Source organism: Amblyomma maculatum, chromosome 11 (genome assembly GCF_055883805.1).
Source record: "Amblyomma maculatum isolate TAMU_Amacu chromosome 11, ASM5588380v1, whole genome shotgun sequence".
NCBI classification, from domain to species: domain Eukaryota; kingdom Metazoa; phylum Arthropoda; class Arachnida; order Ixodida; family Ixodidae; genus Amblyomma; species Amblyomma maculatum.
In genome coordinates, this window is record NC_139354.1 from 45,298,655 (window position 1) to 45,315,443 (window position 16,789).

Below are 16,789 nucleotides of genomic sequence, written 5' to 3' on the forward strand. Positions count from 1 at the left end.
AAAATCATGAAATTCGCCGATCCCCATGTTCCCTTCATATGTCGATAATTGGGAGTTGTAGCATAGTGTGGTCCGCCGCTGTGATCTGCTTTCATGCACCATCCTTGCGCACCCTCTAGCACGATGTGCTACGGCGGGCATGGCCGCCAGCGTGCATGCTGCGCCGCTTGGTCACGATGCAGCAGGCACATGTGGCGCTGAAAAGTGTGCATTTCACTTGAATGAAGTCCAAATTACTGGAGTCCGAAAACTCGATCGGTTACTGTATTTTACTTTCTTGTCCCACCAGATGGCCTCGCAGTTTTTATGCCTGCAGTTTACCGAACAGCAACTGCTTGGAGCTCTAATTGCAAAGTTGAAGTGCCAACCTTTTTTTTATCAGAAAGCAGGAGATGCAATGAGCGGGCCTCTTGAGCTTGAGATAAAAGCTGATTAAGCTTAAGTGATAAAAGCACCCAATTCATGCAGCAGATGGCCACTGTGCCACTGCGCACTCCAAGTATGCAAAAGAACTGCTCCCTAAACGTGTGCACACGCAGACCGACCTTTCGGAACTGCATGACGAGGTTCATGAGGCTGGAGGTGGCCGACTGTGCCTGGGAAGAGGCGGCCCCCGATGACTGCATCAGGTCCTCGATGGAGATCTTGTTGCGCAGCCCCTGGTAGAGGGCTTTCTGGCGCTGCGCCAGCCAGCAGTACACCTGCACCTCGATCTGGAAACAACATATATTCTCCCATGCAGGCTGGCTTTAACGAAGCGGTCACTTAAAACGACAGAGGAACGATTATATCAGTGTTTTTTCATCCCTCGTATTACCTAGACTTGCCTTTGACATCACAAACATCACTCAAAAGATGAAACTGAAACAGGCAAGACATTCGTCTAAGCGCTTATTTTGTTGCTTCTTTTGAAGCAGCTTTAATCTTGATAGTAGACTCTTACTAGGCTTAAACATCCAGTTTTAGGTGGTTGACTATAAATTACTTAGCGATTGTAGGCAGATATCACGTGGTGATCCATGTAGTACAAGTAACGTCTTAAGCATTATTACAAAGAATGAAAGACGAACCCAAAAATTAGCTGTCATACTTCTTCACATTATTCTCTGCCATGGAGGAGCACATCATGCTCGTCAGCCCGACTACACCCCCACTGTCTCTTCTGTATCCCTCCTATCGACTTGGTCCTCCCAAGATCAAGCTCCTCATCTTCCATTAGAGAACTAAAGCTAACCTTGTCAGAGAGCTCGTTCTCGACGTCCTTCTTGATACGGCGCAGCATGAAGGGCTTGAGGATCATGTGCAGCCGCGACAGGTGCTTCTCGTCGATGGTGGACTTGTTCTCCGCGTGGCTCTCAATATCCCGTGAGAACCACTCGTTGAACTCCTCGTGCGAGTCAAACAGCGTCGGCATAATGAAGTGCAGCAGGGCCCACAGCTGCAACAACGCAGTGACGGCAGAGTACATATCACCGAGAAGCACACTGATAGGCTGCATTGATATGTGCACCCGATGAGAGCCGGTCCCAACATTGCTGGTTTTTAACTGCTAACCGAATCATCTGTTAACCGCACTGACGACTGGCTGAACCAACGTGTCTATACAGCCCAGACATGCTGGGCACATACAGTCAGCACCAATTGGTCACTCACTTCGTAGGACACTTTACCAGAGCAGTTTAAGGCCGCAAGTGATTCCCTTCATACCAGTCCTGACCGTACACAAAAGCTGACATCAAAAGAAAAGTCGGAGATATCTCACACCAGCAACCACCGGATGGATTTCTACACGCAATAAGCAACGCAACGGACTGTGAGGATTATTGTAAGTTTACAAGTCGATGGATTAATTTTGCTGTTCCTTATTTCGGCGTCCTGCCTTCATCAGGATGCGACGTAACTGCGGCCATGCTAGGCCTAGCCTAGCACTGCCACCCACCTCAGCCATGGTGTTCTGGATGGGAGTGCCCGTCAGGAGGAGCCGATTGCGGCAGTGAAACGAGAGCAGGATCTTCCACCGGACACTGTGCAAGGAAGGAGAGAAAGAGGTCGGCTTCTCCACTGGGACAATCCAAATGCAGTTCACGAAAACTAGTTCGAGCAGCGTAAAGGACCCATCTCCTGTGCGCTGTGCTTGAATGCAGGCCCAATTTCTCTACAACTTCAAACCTTTAGAGAGGGGATACCGACCATACGGTGCTTGGTTTTTAAAAAGCATTGCCTACAACTTCGGCAAGAGACCGAAGGTGGTGTAATAAGCGTTGTCACAACGTTTTTCGCGCTTGCCAACAGTGTTATGGAAGGTAAAATGGCATAGAAGGTTGGTAACCAGCCGATCAGCATGCATTCGCATCCCTCAAACCTGTCCACAGTACTCCTGCAAGAGGTGGAAAGATGGCTATAGCCCTGCAGTGATTACGGCAACTATCGTACACTAACAATGGTTGTCACGGATGTGGTGAAAAAGGTATTACCAATACAGGAAAGATACCCTTCATGACATTAAAACCTGCCACCACTACATGCTGGTGGTGGTGAGCTGGAAAGCAAACCTAACCTAACGGGAGCTTGATTTCTTGTGGCCTTCAAAACGGCACTAAACTAATGAAAACCTCTCTCTCTCTGATAAAAGTCACCTGAATTGCAGCCCTTTCACTGAGTCGACTGGTGGTGGTAATTAATTTTTACGGCGCAAGGGCACCTTTGGCCAAAGAGGACCACGGTACAACATATTTTCGTCTATACAAGGTGAGGTCACAGATCCCTTCCCAAGCATTTGCCGTAGATGGCAGCACTGGATATCGAGCCCCTTGAACCCGTCACCCACAAGCCGGATGCTTAGACAACTAGGCTATCATAGCAGTTACTCCCTGTACGGCATGTCCCTTGAGTGCTATGCGCTATTTCGACTAAATGTTTTTACGACCAATTTTGGCTATTTTGAACATATTACGATTTTTTTCACCTGCTTGCTCATAAGTTATAACAAGGTCCAGCTGCAGTTTCCAGAATACAAAAGAGCGCCGAGAGCTCCTCAGTCTCAGCCGCTCGACGTACGGGTTTGTGTGACTTCATTGTGTCACTTCAGATGCCGCCATTTGGCGACACTGTCGCCGCATATCCTGCAGCAAAAAATCGAATTATTGCTGAGATATTGCGATAAGAAGTTGAGATTTTTTTTGTTCCCGCCGGTCGAAATTCAAACTGTTTTCTCCTACTACGTAGTCTGGTAGGATGACACATACTATGACGCAAGAGGAGACTCCGTGATTGCTGCTGCGCAGGGAATGGAGAATACTTTGTAGGTGCGTGCCGAGAGGCGCATCTGCTGCTCAGAGCTCGTATTTCAGGCGCCGCAGGCCCAAACCAAACTATCCGAGCACGCATGAAGTGCCTGGGTCGGAACATCATCGAAACTGAAGTGGACGCCTGTAGCGCCGTGTTAGCTTATATTAGCTGAGAGACTAGTGGCATATATCGACAAGCGGACGAAATGAGCATATTTTTATGTTTGCCTTGCTACATTTATGTTGTGTTTTCGTCTTTTCGCCGTCCTTTACGTGTGATAAAAGCATGTCATCATATTCGAAACAAAACCGACTACAGCATTCAAACGGTCAACGTAATTCGCATTTGTAAGCCTCCGGGATCCCTTGCGTGTCCTGTGATTTGTAGCTGCGAGTCTCAGCCGTTTTGGCTGTGGCGGCCATACCTGTATTCCTGTTCTTTCTCTTTACTACCTTATAACAGCTCTGTTTTCAGTAAGAGTGACTTTTTCGTAACCAGTAACTGGCATTCTATCGATGCAAGCACATTTCATTTTTCTTTTTAGTGTCCCTTTAAGCCTCATTTCGACGATCTCTGACCAGTGCCTCGTTGTGTATTACCAGCTGTAGAATAAACCTCAGTTGTTGTTGTGTAAACAATCTCCCTGAAGTCGTTGCAAAACCAACATTTAATACCTGGAGGTGCTCTTAATGGCCTGCGCCTCGTCCAGCACCATGTACTGCCAGTGAATGCGCTGGAAGTACTTGACGTCTTGCACCACCAGCTGGTACGAGGTGACCACCACATGGAAGGAGGCCCGCTCCCCACCCAGGTGCTGGCCGTTCCAGAACTGGCGCAGCACCTTGCGGTCGCTCGTGTTGCCCCAGTACGGCACCACCCGGAACTTGGGCACAAACTTGGTCAACTCCTGCTGCCAGTTGTGCAGCGTCGAGGCCGGGGCGATCACCAGGAAGGGGCCCCAGATGTTCTGCATCTGCACGTGCAAGGTCCAAGTAGTCGACACAGTCCTCAGTCCACAGTTGAAGTAATCAATACAGCCCTCCGTGCATAGTAGACGTAGTCAATGTACAGTAGAACCTCGGTGATACGAACCTCACAGGTGTTGCAAACAAATTCGTATCATCCAAACAGTCGTATCATCCAAATGAAAGAAAATGATTATTCAGAACTATGGGAAAGGCAATCGTGCAGATCTGTTTACGTCCGAGAAGGTTTATTACAGCCGCATGGTCACAGATTGCCACTCGAGGCGCGCACAGCGCGATAGACAATTGCGACGTCCCCGATGCGCGAGCCGCATGCCTTTGCAAACTTTTCGCGACCTGGAAAACATCATGATGCCGGTGACGTGCGGTCTGCCCAACCTGGCGACAGGAGATGGCGACATGCGGGCCGTGCGGCACTGCAAACTGCTCGCGATCGCGGAGCTGCAGCGATGTGCACATTGCACACAATGCACTTCGGCCGGGGATTTTAGAGAATCCGTACCATCCAGAAATTCGTATCAACTAGATTCGTACCACCGTGATTTTACAGTAGTCCTCAGTGTACGGTCGAAGTGGTCAACATAGTCCTTCACTCGTGCAAATACTGCAATCATACCTCCGCCAAGGCAGCCAGGAAGGCGATGGTCTGGACAGTCTTGCCCAAGCCCATCTCGTCGGCGAGGATCCCGTTGATGCCCTTGTCGTACAGGCTGTACAACCAGTTCATGCCCTGCAAGGGGCAAAATTATCAATGTCAGCTTGCTGAAACAATAAAGATCAGAAAAACTAATACTTGCTCCATGGTGTTAATTTTAAAAACATAATTTACTCGAGGTGGAATTTTGACCAGGGCAAATATGCTTAACACTTTAGTCAGCCTTAATTCACCAAAACAGCCCATGCATGAAATAAGTGATGCGACAGAGAAAGTGAGATGGCATTTTCATATTTGTTAACTTCCTTTTGTATGTAGCAAGCTGCCTGCTTTTGATAGTGATAGCTTCTACAGAACCGCTGTAGCCGTAGAACCTTGCATTCTACTATTTAACACCATCAGCTGCGACGCCTCAACTACATAATGAATTAACTCCTTATCTGGGCCAACCAAACTGATACTGCAATTGCAAATTAGTTTTTTTTTTTCCCTTGTGGTTTATGTAGCCCTAGCCTGTCATCTATGAAGTTTTTTGTTATATCAAGGTTGACTGCCACGACAGCTTCATTGCGTGGAGTTAGCAATACATGTCTCAATGATGGCTGTGTTGAGGAATTGCAAAACTTCAAAAAGTTCTGAAGTTTACTGTGTGCAGGTTCGTTACATCCAGGTTTAACTGCACAATCTCCACAAAGAACGGCTTGACACTAAGCCACCCCTACATTGCGTTTATACTGCTTATCCAGAACTGGCTCGCTAACTTTTCCGCGAGGATGGAAAAAGACTTTTTTCGAGGCACACACCTTGAGCTGGTACGTCTTCAGCTTTCCCTGAAACATCTGTGGCTGTGAGAGGTCCTCCGTCGCCAGGCTAGGGTCACCCGTTACCCTGAAGTCCTCGTTCACTGAAACCCCCCAAGAAAAGATCGGCCTCTTTCTCAGCATGCAACGGGCATAACAGTTTCTTTCCAAGTAGCCCAAAACCAGCCATCTGTTATGTTAACTGATCAACTTTGAGCAAGCATTTCAGCTGCTGGACCAAAAATGAGAGAAGCGAGAGATGCGGCAAGCAGAACTCACAGTCATTCTGCGGTGCTGTCCCCTTTTTCGGGCTCTTCAGGACCTTCACCTCGGCATCGAAGCCCTCAGTCTGCAATGACAAACAGTGTTGGAAGGATAACCAACCAGTCAGGCGCTTTCCAGCAAGCAACACTTAGCCACGCATCGTCTCACTCCTTAAAAGTTACTGTACACTACAGCATCTTCTCTCAGCAGAATGAAAACAATATGTGCTCCTAAAATTCTTACCAAAGAGCTGCTCATAGCATTTATTTTTATGCCAGTCTGGTAATATTTCCTGCCAAAGGTTCATTCTGCCGTGGGGTAAAGATGAGCCTTCACAAATCAGCAATAGTGTGAAATTAAAGCGGGTTGTCGAAAAAAAAAAAAAGAAGATGAAAGCTGCGCTCTCGATGTTACAATTTGGCACACATACCGAAATGCTGACCCATAAAAAAAGTGTTTTTTGCAATTCACAGTTTTTAAGATAAAAAAAGACAAATCACCCCTTTCCAGACCCTGTTCAGACACAGTACATTAAAAAAAAAAAAAAAAAAGGCAAAATCGGAGACCCTTCGGCATACAACTCCAGTGCTGCTCCTGCTCGCTGAATCGAGGCAAGACGCTCACCTTGGCCTGGTGTGCCCTGTAGGCTTCCTCGGCATTCCTCAGGGCTTGCGCCTTCACAACCTCCTTGTCTGCAAAACACAAGAACCGAGGGAAGGAAATTCCACTGGTTCAGTGCGCCGGCGTACAGTACGGTCCATTGTTAGAGGGAACATGAGATCGCAAAGCCTAAACACTTTTGCAAAGCGCTGCCACCAACCATTGGCAAGCATGGACGGCACCAAGTGCATGTTCGGGAAGAGTAGTCGGCAGTGCTTTGTAAAGAGCGGACGCAATGAGGCCTGATGCGTGGTTTTTTGGGCTTGTTGGTACATGATTCCAATACACTATAGCGCAGCAAAAGACGAGGACACAAGAGCGAGAGACGAACACCACGAGCGCTAACTTCCAACAAATTTTATTCTCCTGAAGCATCATATATACACGCCAGAAAAACATGAATCACATGTGCAAACAGTATCAATTCCTTAGAAAGACAAGCTCTTTATCTGAGAGGAGAATGGAAGGTGTGCTTACACACGCGCATCCTGAACTATTTATCTTTTCGGCTTCAATGATTTCGCGCGTTACTCTTTCTCTGCTTTTTCCTATTACAACACTTTTATCAAAGAAAGGCTTACAGGTTTTTGAGTTGCATTCGAGAATGTGGTCAACTAGCGATCCGCCTTGCCGGCCGTTTCTAACGTTGCGAGCGTGTTCCATTAGGCGCTCGTTCAGACATCTCCCCGTCTGGCCGATATAGTGTTTCCCGCATGACAAGGGAATTTTATTACAACACCTTCATCACACGAGACGTACGGCTTCTGGTGCTTAATTGTGCATCCGCCTGCTTTTTTGGTGTTGGTTTCTTTCAGCTTGCACAACGTAGAAAGTTTCTTCGGCGCCGAGAACACTACGGTCGCATTCGCTCGTTGACCAATTCTTTTCAAATTGTGAGATATCTTGTGCAGATATGGTAAAACAACAAGGTTTTTCCGATCCAGAGGAACCGGATTTGGGTGGCATTGATTTTCTGGTTTCATGTTCTTAAGAAGTTTTTCGGCAACAGAAACTTGAACATGGGCGGGATATCCAGCATTAGTCAGCCTCCTGGATTGCTCTTGAAAACTATCGCTCATCATGTGTGGACAAGATTTCCGGAGAGCATTTTGAAAACATAAATTGATAATACCTCTTTTCACAAGTTTAGAATGAGCGGAGTGATATGGCAGCATCGGCTTGTCGCTACGCGGCTGATAGGCCCAGCATATGTGATGAGCGTGAAAGGTGAAGTTAATATCTAAAAATCTAATGGAGTTATTAATGGGCAATTCGCATGTTAGAACAAGCGGTTTAAAATGCTCTTTCATGATAGTTACAATGCTTTGAGCCTTTGGCTCAAGAGAGCCATGGTCACACTTAACAAGAACAAAAAAATCATCAACAAATCTAAAGACCTTGATTACGTCCAAGCTTTCAAGGTGGCTGGAAACAGCCTTGTCAAGTTTGGATAAAAACAGATTACTCAGAATCGGCGCTATGCACGACCCGATGCATATCCCTTCTTTCTGAAGGTGGGGTTTTCCTTCCCAGTTAATAAACGTTGACTGCAAGTAAATAGCTAAAATTTCTAAAAAACTGCTCGCCGACACACCCGCCGAGTTCTGGAAAGCAACACACCCGAACTCATCTATGTACTCCTCTACACAGCACAGCACCTTGTCGTTCGGCAGCGAGTAATAAAGATCCTTAACATCCACAGAAAATGCAACAATGCTGTCATTAGAGCGCGACCGAACGAAGTCTAAAATTTCGTCAGATTTCTTAACCATAAAAGGATCGTCAAGCGGCAAAAGGTTAAGTTTGCTTTGTAAGTACATTGAAATAGTTTTTTGCCATGTGCCAGTTTCAGAAATGATCACTCTGAATGGTTTTTCCGGTTTATGGGTTTTTGCACTGAAAAACACGTCTAAAAAATCTTTCCGTGATTCGCCTATTTCTTTAGCCAGCTTGGATCGCTAGTTGACCACATTCTCGAATGCAACTCAAAAACCTGTAAGCCTTTCTTTGATAAAAGTGTTGTAATAGGAAAAAGCAGAGAAAGAGTAACGCGCGAAATCATTGAAGCCGAAAAGATAAATAGTTCAGGATGCGCGTGTGTAAGCACACCTTCCATTGTCCTCTCAGATAAAGAGCTTGTCTTTCTAAGGAATTGATACTGTTTGCACATGTGATTCATGTTTTTCTGGCGTGTATATATGATGCTTCAGGAGAATAAAATTTGTTGGAAGTTAGCGCTCGTGGTGTTCGTCTCTCGCTCTTGTGTCCTCGTCTTTTGCTGCGCTATAGTGTATTGGAATCATGTACCAACAAGCCCAAAAAACCACGCTACTGAACTATATTTCTAGTACAACGGGCCCGCTTTTTAATGTTCGCCAGAATCCCTGTGCTACAGTTTCCCTCATAGCGCTTGCGACATGTCGTGCACGCACTATGACGTTCTGCATTCGCAACAAGTTGCTGCCTGAAGACGTGAGGCGGTTGTTTGGAGGATTCGTCCCATCGGCTGGTCACGGCATGAGGGCGTGCAAGCTTGCAAAGTCAGAGTGGTACAGGCAAGCCCGGCTTTACAGGCAGTGCCTCGAGGCTCAACTTATCTCGATAGGCGGAAGTCAGACAGCCTGGCGAACTCTTCGTGAATACCAGCATATCACTGCTCAAGCTACCGAATGCTTGTGGGCTCAACACCTGCTACAACTACGGGCCGACCTTTCGAGCAAGACGAAGGCAGCCCGAAGCACAGTCCACACCCTGGAGGCCCTGGATCTTCCAGATGACGTGTCAAGAGTTCTATCGTTGGGACCAAAGTTTGCTGTGGAGCCCAAGCCGTCAGCTGCACAACTACTTGCGATGGTACGCCAAGTATCGCAGCGTGCAACGCAACTGGAACACGACCGCTGCATTTCAGAAGGAGTCGACGTTTTGCAATGCTCAAAGCCAGGATCTTCCAAGCTACCCCTCAAGCGCGTCGAGTCCTACATCAAGGAACAGGACCTGGTCGTGCTGCCGGCTGACAAAGAAGGTGGTTTTGCTATTCTATCCTGTGAACTTTACAAGTCCAAGGCGGGCGAAGCCGTGTCTTCTGTATTTAACTGCCGCAATGAAATAATGATGTCAAAAGTTAAAGCTAAAGCGAAGAAGCTATGCAACAAGCTGAACCTTACCAAGCTGGCTAAAGAAATAGGCGAATCACGGAAAGATTTTTTAGACGTGTTTTTCAGTGCAAAAACCCATAAACCGGAAAAACCATTCAGAGTGATCATTTCTGAAACTGGCACATGGCAAAAAACTGTTTCAATGTACTTACAAAGCAAACTTAACCTTTTGCCGCTTGACGATCCTTTTATGGTTAAGAAATCTGACGAAATTTTAGACTTCGTTCGGTCGCGCTCTAATGACAGCATTGTTGCATTTTCTGTGGATGTTAAGGATCTTTATTACTCGCTGCCGAACGACAAGGTGCTGTGCTGTGTAGAGGAGTACATAGATGAGTTCGGGTGTGTTGCTTTCCAGAACTCGGCGGGTGTGTCGGCGAGCAGTTTTTTAGAAATTTTAGCTATTTACTTGCAGTCAACGTTTATTAACTGGGAAGGAAAACCCCACCTTCAGAAAGAAGGGATATGCATCGGGTCGTGCATAGCGCCGATTCTGAGTAATCTGTTTTTATCCAAACTTGACAAGGCTGTTTCCAGCCACCTTGAAAGCTTGGACGTAATCAAGGTCTTTAGATTTGTTGATGATTTTTTTGTTCTTGTTAAGTGTGACCATGGCTCTCTTGAGCCAAAGGCTCAAAGCATTGTAACTATCATGAAAGAGCATTTTAAACCGCTTGTTCTAACATGCGAATTGCCCATTAATAACTCCATTAGATTTTTAGATATTAACTTCACCTTTCACGCTCATCACATATGCTGGGCCTATCAGCCGCGTAGCGACAAGCCGATGCTGCCATATCACTCCGCTCATTCTAAACTTGTGAAAAGAGGTATTATCAATTTATGTTTTCAAAATGCTCTCCGGAAATCTTGTCCACACATGATGAGCGATAGTTTTCAAGAGCAATCCAGGAGGCTGACTAATGCTGGATATCCCGCCCATGTTCAAGTTTCTGTTGCCGAAAAACTTCTTAAGAACATGAAACCAGAAAATCAATGCCACCCAAATCCGGTTCCTCTGGATCGGAAAAACCTTGTTGTTTTACCATATCTGCACAAGATATCTCACAATTTGAAAAGAATTGGTCAACGAGCGAATGCGACCGTAGTGTTCTCGGCGCCGAAGAAACTTTCTACGTTGTGCAAGCTGAAAGAAACCAACACCAAAAAAGCAGGCGGATGCACAATTAAGCACCAGAAGCCGTACGTCTCGTGCGATGAAGGTGTTGTATATAAAATTCCCTTGTCATGCGGGAAACACTATATCGGCCAGACGGGGAGATGTCTGAACGAGCGCCTAATGGAACACGCTCGCAACGTTAGAAACGGCCGGCAAGGCGGATCGCTAGTTGACCACATTCTCGAATGCAACTCAAAAACCTGTAAGCCTTTCTTTGATAAAAGTGTTGTAATAGGAAAAAGCAGAGAAAGAGTAACGCGCGAAATCATTGAAGCCGAAAAGATAAATAGTTCAGGATGCGCGTGTGTAAGCACACCTTCCATTCTCCTCTCAGATAAAGAGCTTGTCTTTCTAAGGAATTGATACTGTTTGCACATGTGATTCATGTTTTTCTGGCGTGTATATATGATGCTTCAGGAGAATAAAATTTGTTGGAAGTTAGCGCTCGTGGTGTTCGTCTCTCGCTCTTGTGTCCTCGTCTTTTGCTGCGCTATAGTGTATTGGAGGCCTGATGCTCCTTTTACCAGCGGACCATACTGTACATGGAATGACAAAGAGCAAACCAAGAAGCTCTGGCAGTGATCCTAAGAGCAATGCCAGTACAGCTGACTCCTTGGTACACATAAAACTGGAGAGGGACAGACATCTCAAATTACGCTCAATTCAAAGTAATGGCAAACTTTTCAATTCACTTCACAGCAATGGGCGAGAGCGTCGGTTCAAATAAACTGCCCACTCAGATTGAGTGAGTCCAAACCAACGAGACTCCACTGTAATCTGAATGTGTTTTCAGTGGTCCCCTTCAAGTTTAGATAACTACACTTAACATATTTATAAGAGACACATAGTAGGAGGAAGCTTTCGTCTGTTGTACGAGAGGTATCCTATAGGCAGGCTACCATGTCTCCATTATTCACTGATCAGCTTTCGCTTCGATGTCCCCCAGTGATCAAGTTTCACAAAACAGCAGCCAATTCCAAAAATTTATTAGCTGCAGTGCTTTGCCTAATTGTCGCATGCTGTTCCCAAGAACAGTTCGCATCTTCCACCGCACCAGAGCCGCACGTGTCAGCAAAGCACATAAATATTTCATTACAATCACAGCTCTGAGATCAGGCAAGTACCAAAAACTTGCAGAGTGCTTACCGGTTGTGAACTGTTGACATGTAAGCGTCCTGCTGTGTAATAATATCTCAAGAGCAAATTTCGTTATCCAAACAGGCACTTAATTGTGACAAAAGAAGCCTCGTGTAGCGACACGGCAGGTTATAAAACATCGCCAAAAAAAAAAAACCCGCCCGTTTTGAGCTTGTCGCCATGCTGATAAAGCTGCCCATGGCCAGTGATATCTGAGACAGGGGTGGGCGGAAAGGCTTGAAGTCTTAGGAAGTGACTTCAAGTTGGCAACCGTGAACATCCTGAACACAAGTAGGGCAACTGCACTGCCGTAAACATCAGTCTGGCGCCCACTTAACAGTGGTGTATGTGGTCACTTTTGTCGCCCAGAATTTCTGTAGAGCCCCACTTCCCTCTGTACATCTCTATAAGCTACCATGAGAAACGGACTCTCCTCGGATCTCCCTACGAGTTCGCTATCTCTCAGTGTAGATGTTGGACTCCAGACTCACCATAGTCGTCATCCTCTGCGTCCAGGAGTGAGCTGGAGCGCGAGCCCGACGCCGACTCGTCCAGGTTCTGCAGGATCTCCTCCTGACGGAGGTCTGGACCGCCGCCCGCCATCTTGCGGCTCATGAAGTGCGCGTACAACTCCGTCTGACGGAAGCGGTAGAGGGCGATAAAAATGTTGCACTAAATTGCGTATGAAATGCATAAAAACGTTTCAAATCAATCCTCGCAAAACGAACAATAAAAATTACAAGACCGTCGACAGACATCTCACACACATCTCACAAATGGCGGAACTTTGTTTTTCATGGTCATAACAAGCCGCAATCCTTCGAGGCGATGGGCTTTGCTGGTTAAAGGGAAAAAATAAAATGACCGATTTTTTTTTTTTCTTTCATTCAGCCATGTCAAATATCTCAGCCCAAAAGGAAAGGCATACACAGCATGAGCACTGACTTAAAACTAAGTATTCTTTCTGTTGCACCAATAGACTACTTAAACCTTCAGACACTGCAACAAAATCCCGCAAGAAGGGAAGCAAGAATGAGATAAAACAGAGAAAGCATTATCTAACGAAAATTTGAGTACCCTAGTGGTAAGAAGAAATTTTTGTTCCGGGTGAAAGCACCGGTGGAACATGCCAACAGACTCAATCTTAGTATGACTGCATGCTTAAATGCCATATTTCTCCGTCCCAGTCTCAATTGTTTGTGCAGACTTTTGTTGCACTCGCGGGTGGGAATAATTAGCTCCCAATTATAAAAGCGGTCGAGCCCTGATCATATGGTGTTCAGCGGGCCGCGTAAAACTGTCATTACATTCCGGGCGTCACACAATCGGAAGCCTTGCACGATGGACTAGTTCTTGTAACAAGCAACCCTGTTGCAACTCACTATCAAAACGAACAATGCATTGTAATAATCCCACCACCCAAACTAATGCACACTGAAGGCCTCTCTCCTGTTTTACTTCATGCACAACCCAATTAACCCAAGAGGTTTCATGAGGCGCAACAAACTCCCCACCTGTGTGATGAGGAAGTTGAGCTTTCGCTGCTGTCGCTTGGCCTCACGCAGCTCGATGTCCATGCGCAGCTGTTCTTGGGCCTCCCGCTCGGCCCTCCGCCGGTGCTCCTTCTCCACCTTCTCGTAGCGCTTCCAGTAGAGGGCCATCTCGCGGGCCAGACGCCGGCCCCGGCCCCCCGCCACATCCCGGCCAGTCTTCTGCTGGCCCAAGGTCGACCGGCGCACCTCACGTTGGCACGCCACTGCCAGCTGCCAAATGAGAGCGGGGGACGCAATCAGACGGCGCCATGGGTGAACTGGTTCGAAGAATGCGGCTGGCACTGCCTGCCTCTTTTCCTCACTGCCATGAATTATTTGTTGTCACGACTGTCACTTTTTTTTTTATTTCTGTTGTTATTAGCGGCAACTGCTGTTTTTCTACCATTTATGCCCTTCAAGGAAGCGCAGTTATTTGAATAGCACTTATATTTTAAGTAAATTTAGTGCCAGTTTATTTAAACATAAAAAAATGGAAGAATAGTTCAATTCTAATTTGTAAAAACAATTCGACCGCACGCAAAATAATCCTTTCAAGGCTGTCACAGTGCAACACTGTTAATGACTGTGACATTGCAACTAGCGAGGAAAAACACAAAGGACAGCAACAAGAGGTACCGACGGGACAGCACGCTAGCGTGCTGTCACGTCGCAACAAGAGGTACCGACGGGACAGCACGCTAGCGTGCTGTCACGTCGGTACTTTTTGTTGCTGTCCTTTGTGCTTTTCCACGCTAGTTGCAATGTCGCAGTCATTAACGAATACACACCAACTAGCTCAACTGTCTTCCATGATCAGTGCAACATTGCTGACAGTGGATATTCACAACAGCACAGTACAGCCACATTCCTTTCCATGGGTCAATTGTTACGGTTCCTTAGGTATTATGAGTGACCTGCCCTCAGTAAACTATTTCAAGCTTTCTAGGTCACTGGGCATCCTGTGCAGGAGGAAGAAAATACAGCAAAATGACAAGACCAACCTTTTTGGCATTGGTCAACATCTCTTTGTGCACATTCGCCTTCTGCTTCTGGCCCTGGAAGAGACAGAGAGTGAGACAAGACAGGACAAGATGTCTGACTGCGAGCCATCATTCACACTGGCCATTTCGTGCTTGCCCGCCACGACAAACAAAGCGGGTCCGCAAAATCTTAACTACGAAATGTGGTCTCTCTACCATTCTATGTCAAATTTGACGAGATTAACTGACAAAATACCACAACATTAAATGTAGTTCTTTGAGAGAGAAAAAAACAAGTCGTAACAGAATATTCCAGCCACAATATGAACTTGGTTTCTAAACTGTGGGAAAACAAACTGATTGATAGATTGAATGAATGATTGTGTAAGACAAAAGCAAAGAAGCCAGGGTCACATTTCAGGGCAACTGCTTTAGCAGCGCATTCCTGTGCCTGCCATTGATAAGCAAAGTCTTTGACATAGGAGCCTCCACCATTCTAAGTCATATTTGACGAGATTAACTGACAAAATATTACAAGATTAAGTGTTACAAGATTAATTGTAATTCGTTGAGAGAGAAAAAAAACGAAGTCGTAACAGAATATTCCAGCCACAATATGAACTTGGTTTCTTTTCTAAGACAAAGCAAAGAAGCTGGGGTCACACTTCAGGACAACTCCTTAAGCAGTTCATTCCTGTCTCCTCAGTGGAAAATAAAATGATTGAGTATTGATTGATTGATCTAGTACTGTGCCTGCCACTGATAAGCAAAGTCTTTGACATAGGAGCAACTGAAGTACACTGCTTAGCTTTAGTCCTGACACAGACAGTGACAAGTCACACATGCAGCTACCAGTAGCGGAAAGTGAAAAGAGTGAATTGCAAAAGAACTGTTACAGAAAGCACAGCTATATATATATATATATATTTTCTTTCTGTTACCGTGATAATACTGTACTTTTACAATGTGCTGTACTTTCCCCAAGTTCTGGAAAAAAGTCTGCATGATCTCCGGCTTCTTGTGTTGCTGCTTTCCGACACCACACGACAGCTGTCGGCACAAAACGGCAAAAGCCGGCCGAAACCGACCCCGGGATAACTATCAGCGTGCTGTCACATGGACTTGGAATCTGCGGCATTTGGCCATTCGGCGGAGCTTGGCAGGTTTTACAGCTATCATGGGCCTGCTTTGCTTTGTTTGGTATCAGGTATTCGGCATCCGTAACGGAAATCGGAATGAGCTTGAAGAGGGCTGTCACAGCTTGAAACTCCAAGCGCACTGCTTAAACTGAGTTTGCAGATGTTTGCCAGGTAAAATATTACTTCTTGTGAACGCCTCGTCACGATATTGCCGTGAAAATGGAGTGAGGGGAGGAGGGTACTTCAGATTTTCTGATCCTAAGAACCCCTGCCTCCACTTTAAATATGGTATATATTTTCCTCTGTCTCGACAACCTTGGGTGATCAGAAAACGACCGAGAAAGGAAGAAGGCTTTGCAGACTGCTCATTTGAAAACCTTGCGCTGGGCACATAAACCGTGGCTGAAGATCCCTCCGATCTATCCTTGGCATCCCAGCTTGCCTGACCACCCAACTCACCCTGGCGATCTCCTTCTTGGCGAGGGCGACCCACAGCCGACGGCGCTTGAGGTTCATGGAGGCCTCGTGGGCGGCGGCACTCTTCTTGCGGCCTCCACCGTGGGCGCGCGAGCTGCCACTGCCGGTCATGCTGTTCGGTCCAGACGGTCCGTCTCCACACATGCTATCCGGACTGCGCCGAGAGTCATCCAGGCTGCCACCCTCCCCCTCTGAGTTATCCTGTGGCAATAAAAAAAAAATAAAATAAAAATAAGGATTGTGGCAGGCTCTTGTCGGTCACTGGAGCAGTCAGAGATGGCACCCAATGTAAAATGTAAATTAACGTCTTATTCGCAAAGAAAAGGCCTACAAGCCTGTACACTGACTGGTAAACGGTCGGAGACCTGAACCATACCATATGGAGCGCAGAGATATGATTCAATTTCGGCCACCTGAGGTTCTTTGCCGTGCAACTGACGCCACGGAGCACGCGGATATTTCGTGTGCTTTGCTTTCGTCCAAGCGTGGCCACTGCAGCCCAATCCAATTTAACGATCATGCTCTTAGCCAGACCA

The 16,789-nt window shown here is 46.5% G+C and overlaps 1 protein-coding gene across 2 annotated transcripts in view; it reads right to left on the reverse strand.

Moving 5' to 3' along the window:
* Window positions 1-16,789, reverse strand: part of Ino80 (chromatin-remodeling ATPase INO80) — a 71,269-nt gene that overhangs the window by 41,928 nt on the left and 12,552 nt on the right. For both annotated transcript variants that reach the window (XM_084585632.1, XM_084585631.1), the window contains exons 5-16: window positions 16,236-16,454; window positions 14,659-14,712; window positions 13,640-13,888; window positions 12,617-12,761; window positions 6,618-6,685; window positions 6,009-6,078; window positions 5,733-5,833; window positions 4,891-5,004; window positions 3,963-4,261; window positions 1,940-2,024; window positions 1,235-1,438; window positions 546-713 (exon numbers count right to left, since the gene is read on the reverse strand). In XM_084585632.1, the coding sequence (XP_084441758.1) occupies window positions 546-713; window positions 1,235-1,438; window positions 1,940-2,024; window positions 3,963-4,261; window positions 4,891-5,004; window positions 5,733-5,833; window positions 6,009-6,078; window positions 6,618-6,685; window positions 12,617-12,761; window positions 13,640-13,888; window positions 14,659-14,712; window positions 16,236-16,454 (1,776 nt within the window). The remainder of the gene's footprint in view (window positions 1-545; window positions 714-1,234; window positions 1,439-1,939; window positions 2,025-3,962; window positions 4,262-4,890; window positions 5,005-5,732; window positions 5,834-6,008; window positions 6,079-6,617; window positions 6,686-12,616; window positions 12,762-13,639; window positions 13,889-14,658; window positions 14,713-16,235; window positions 16,455-16,789) is intronic.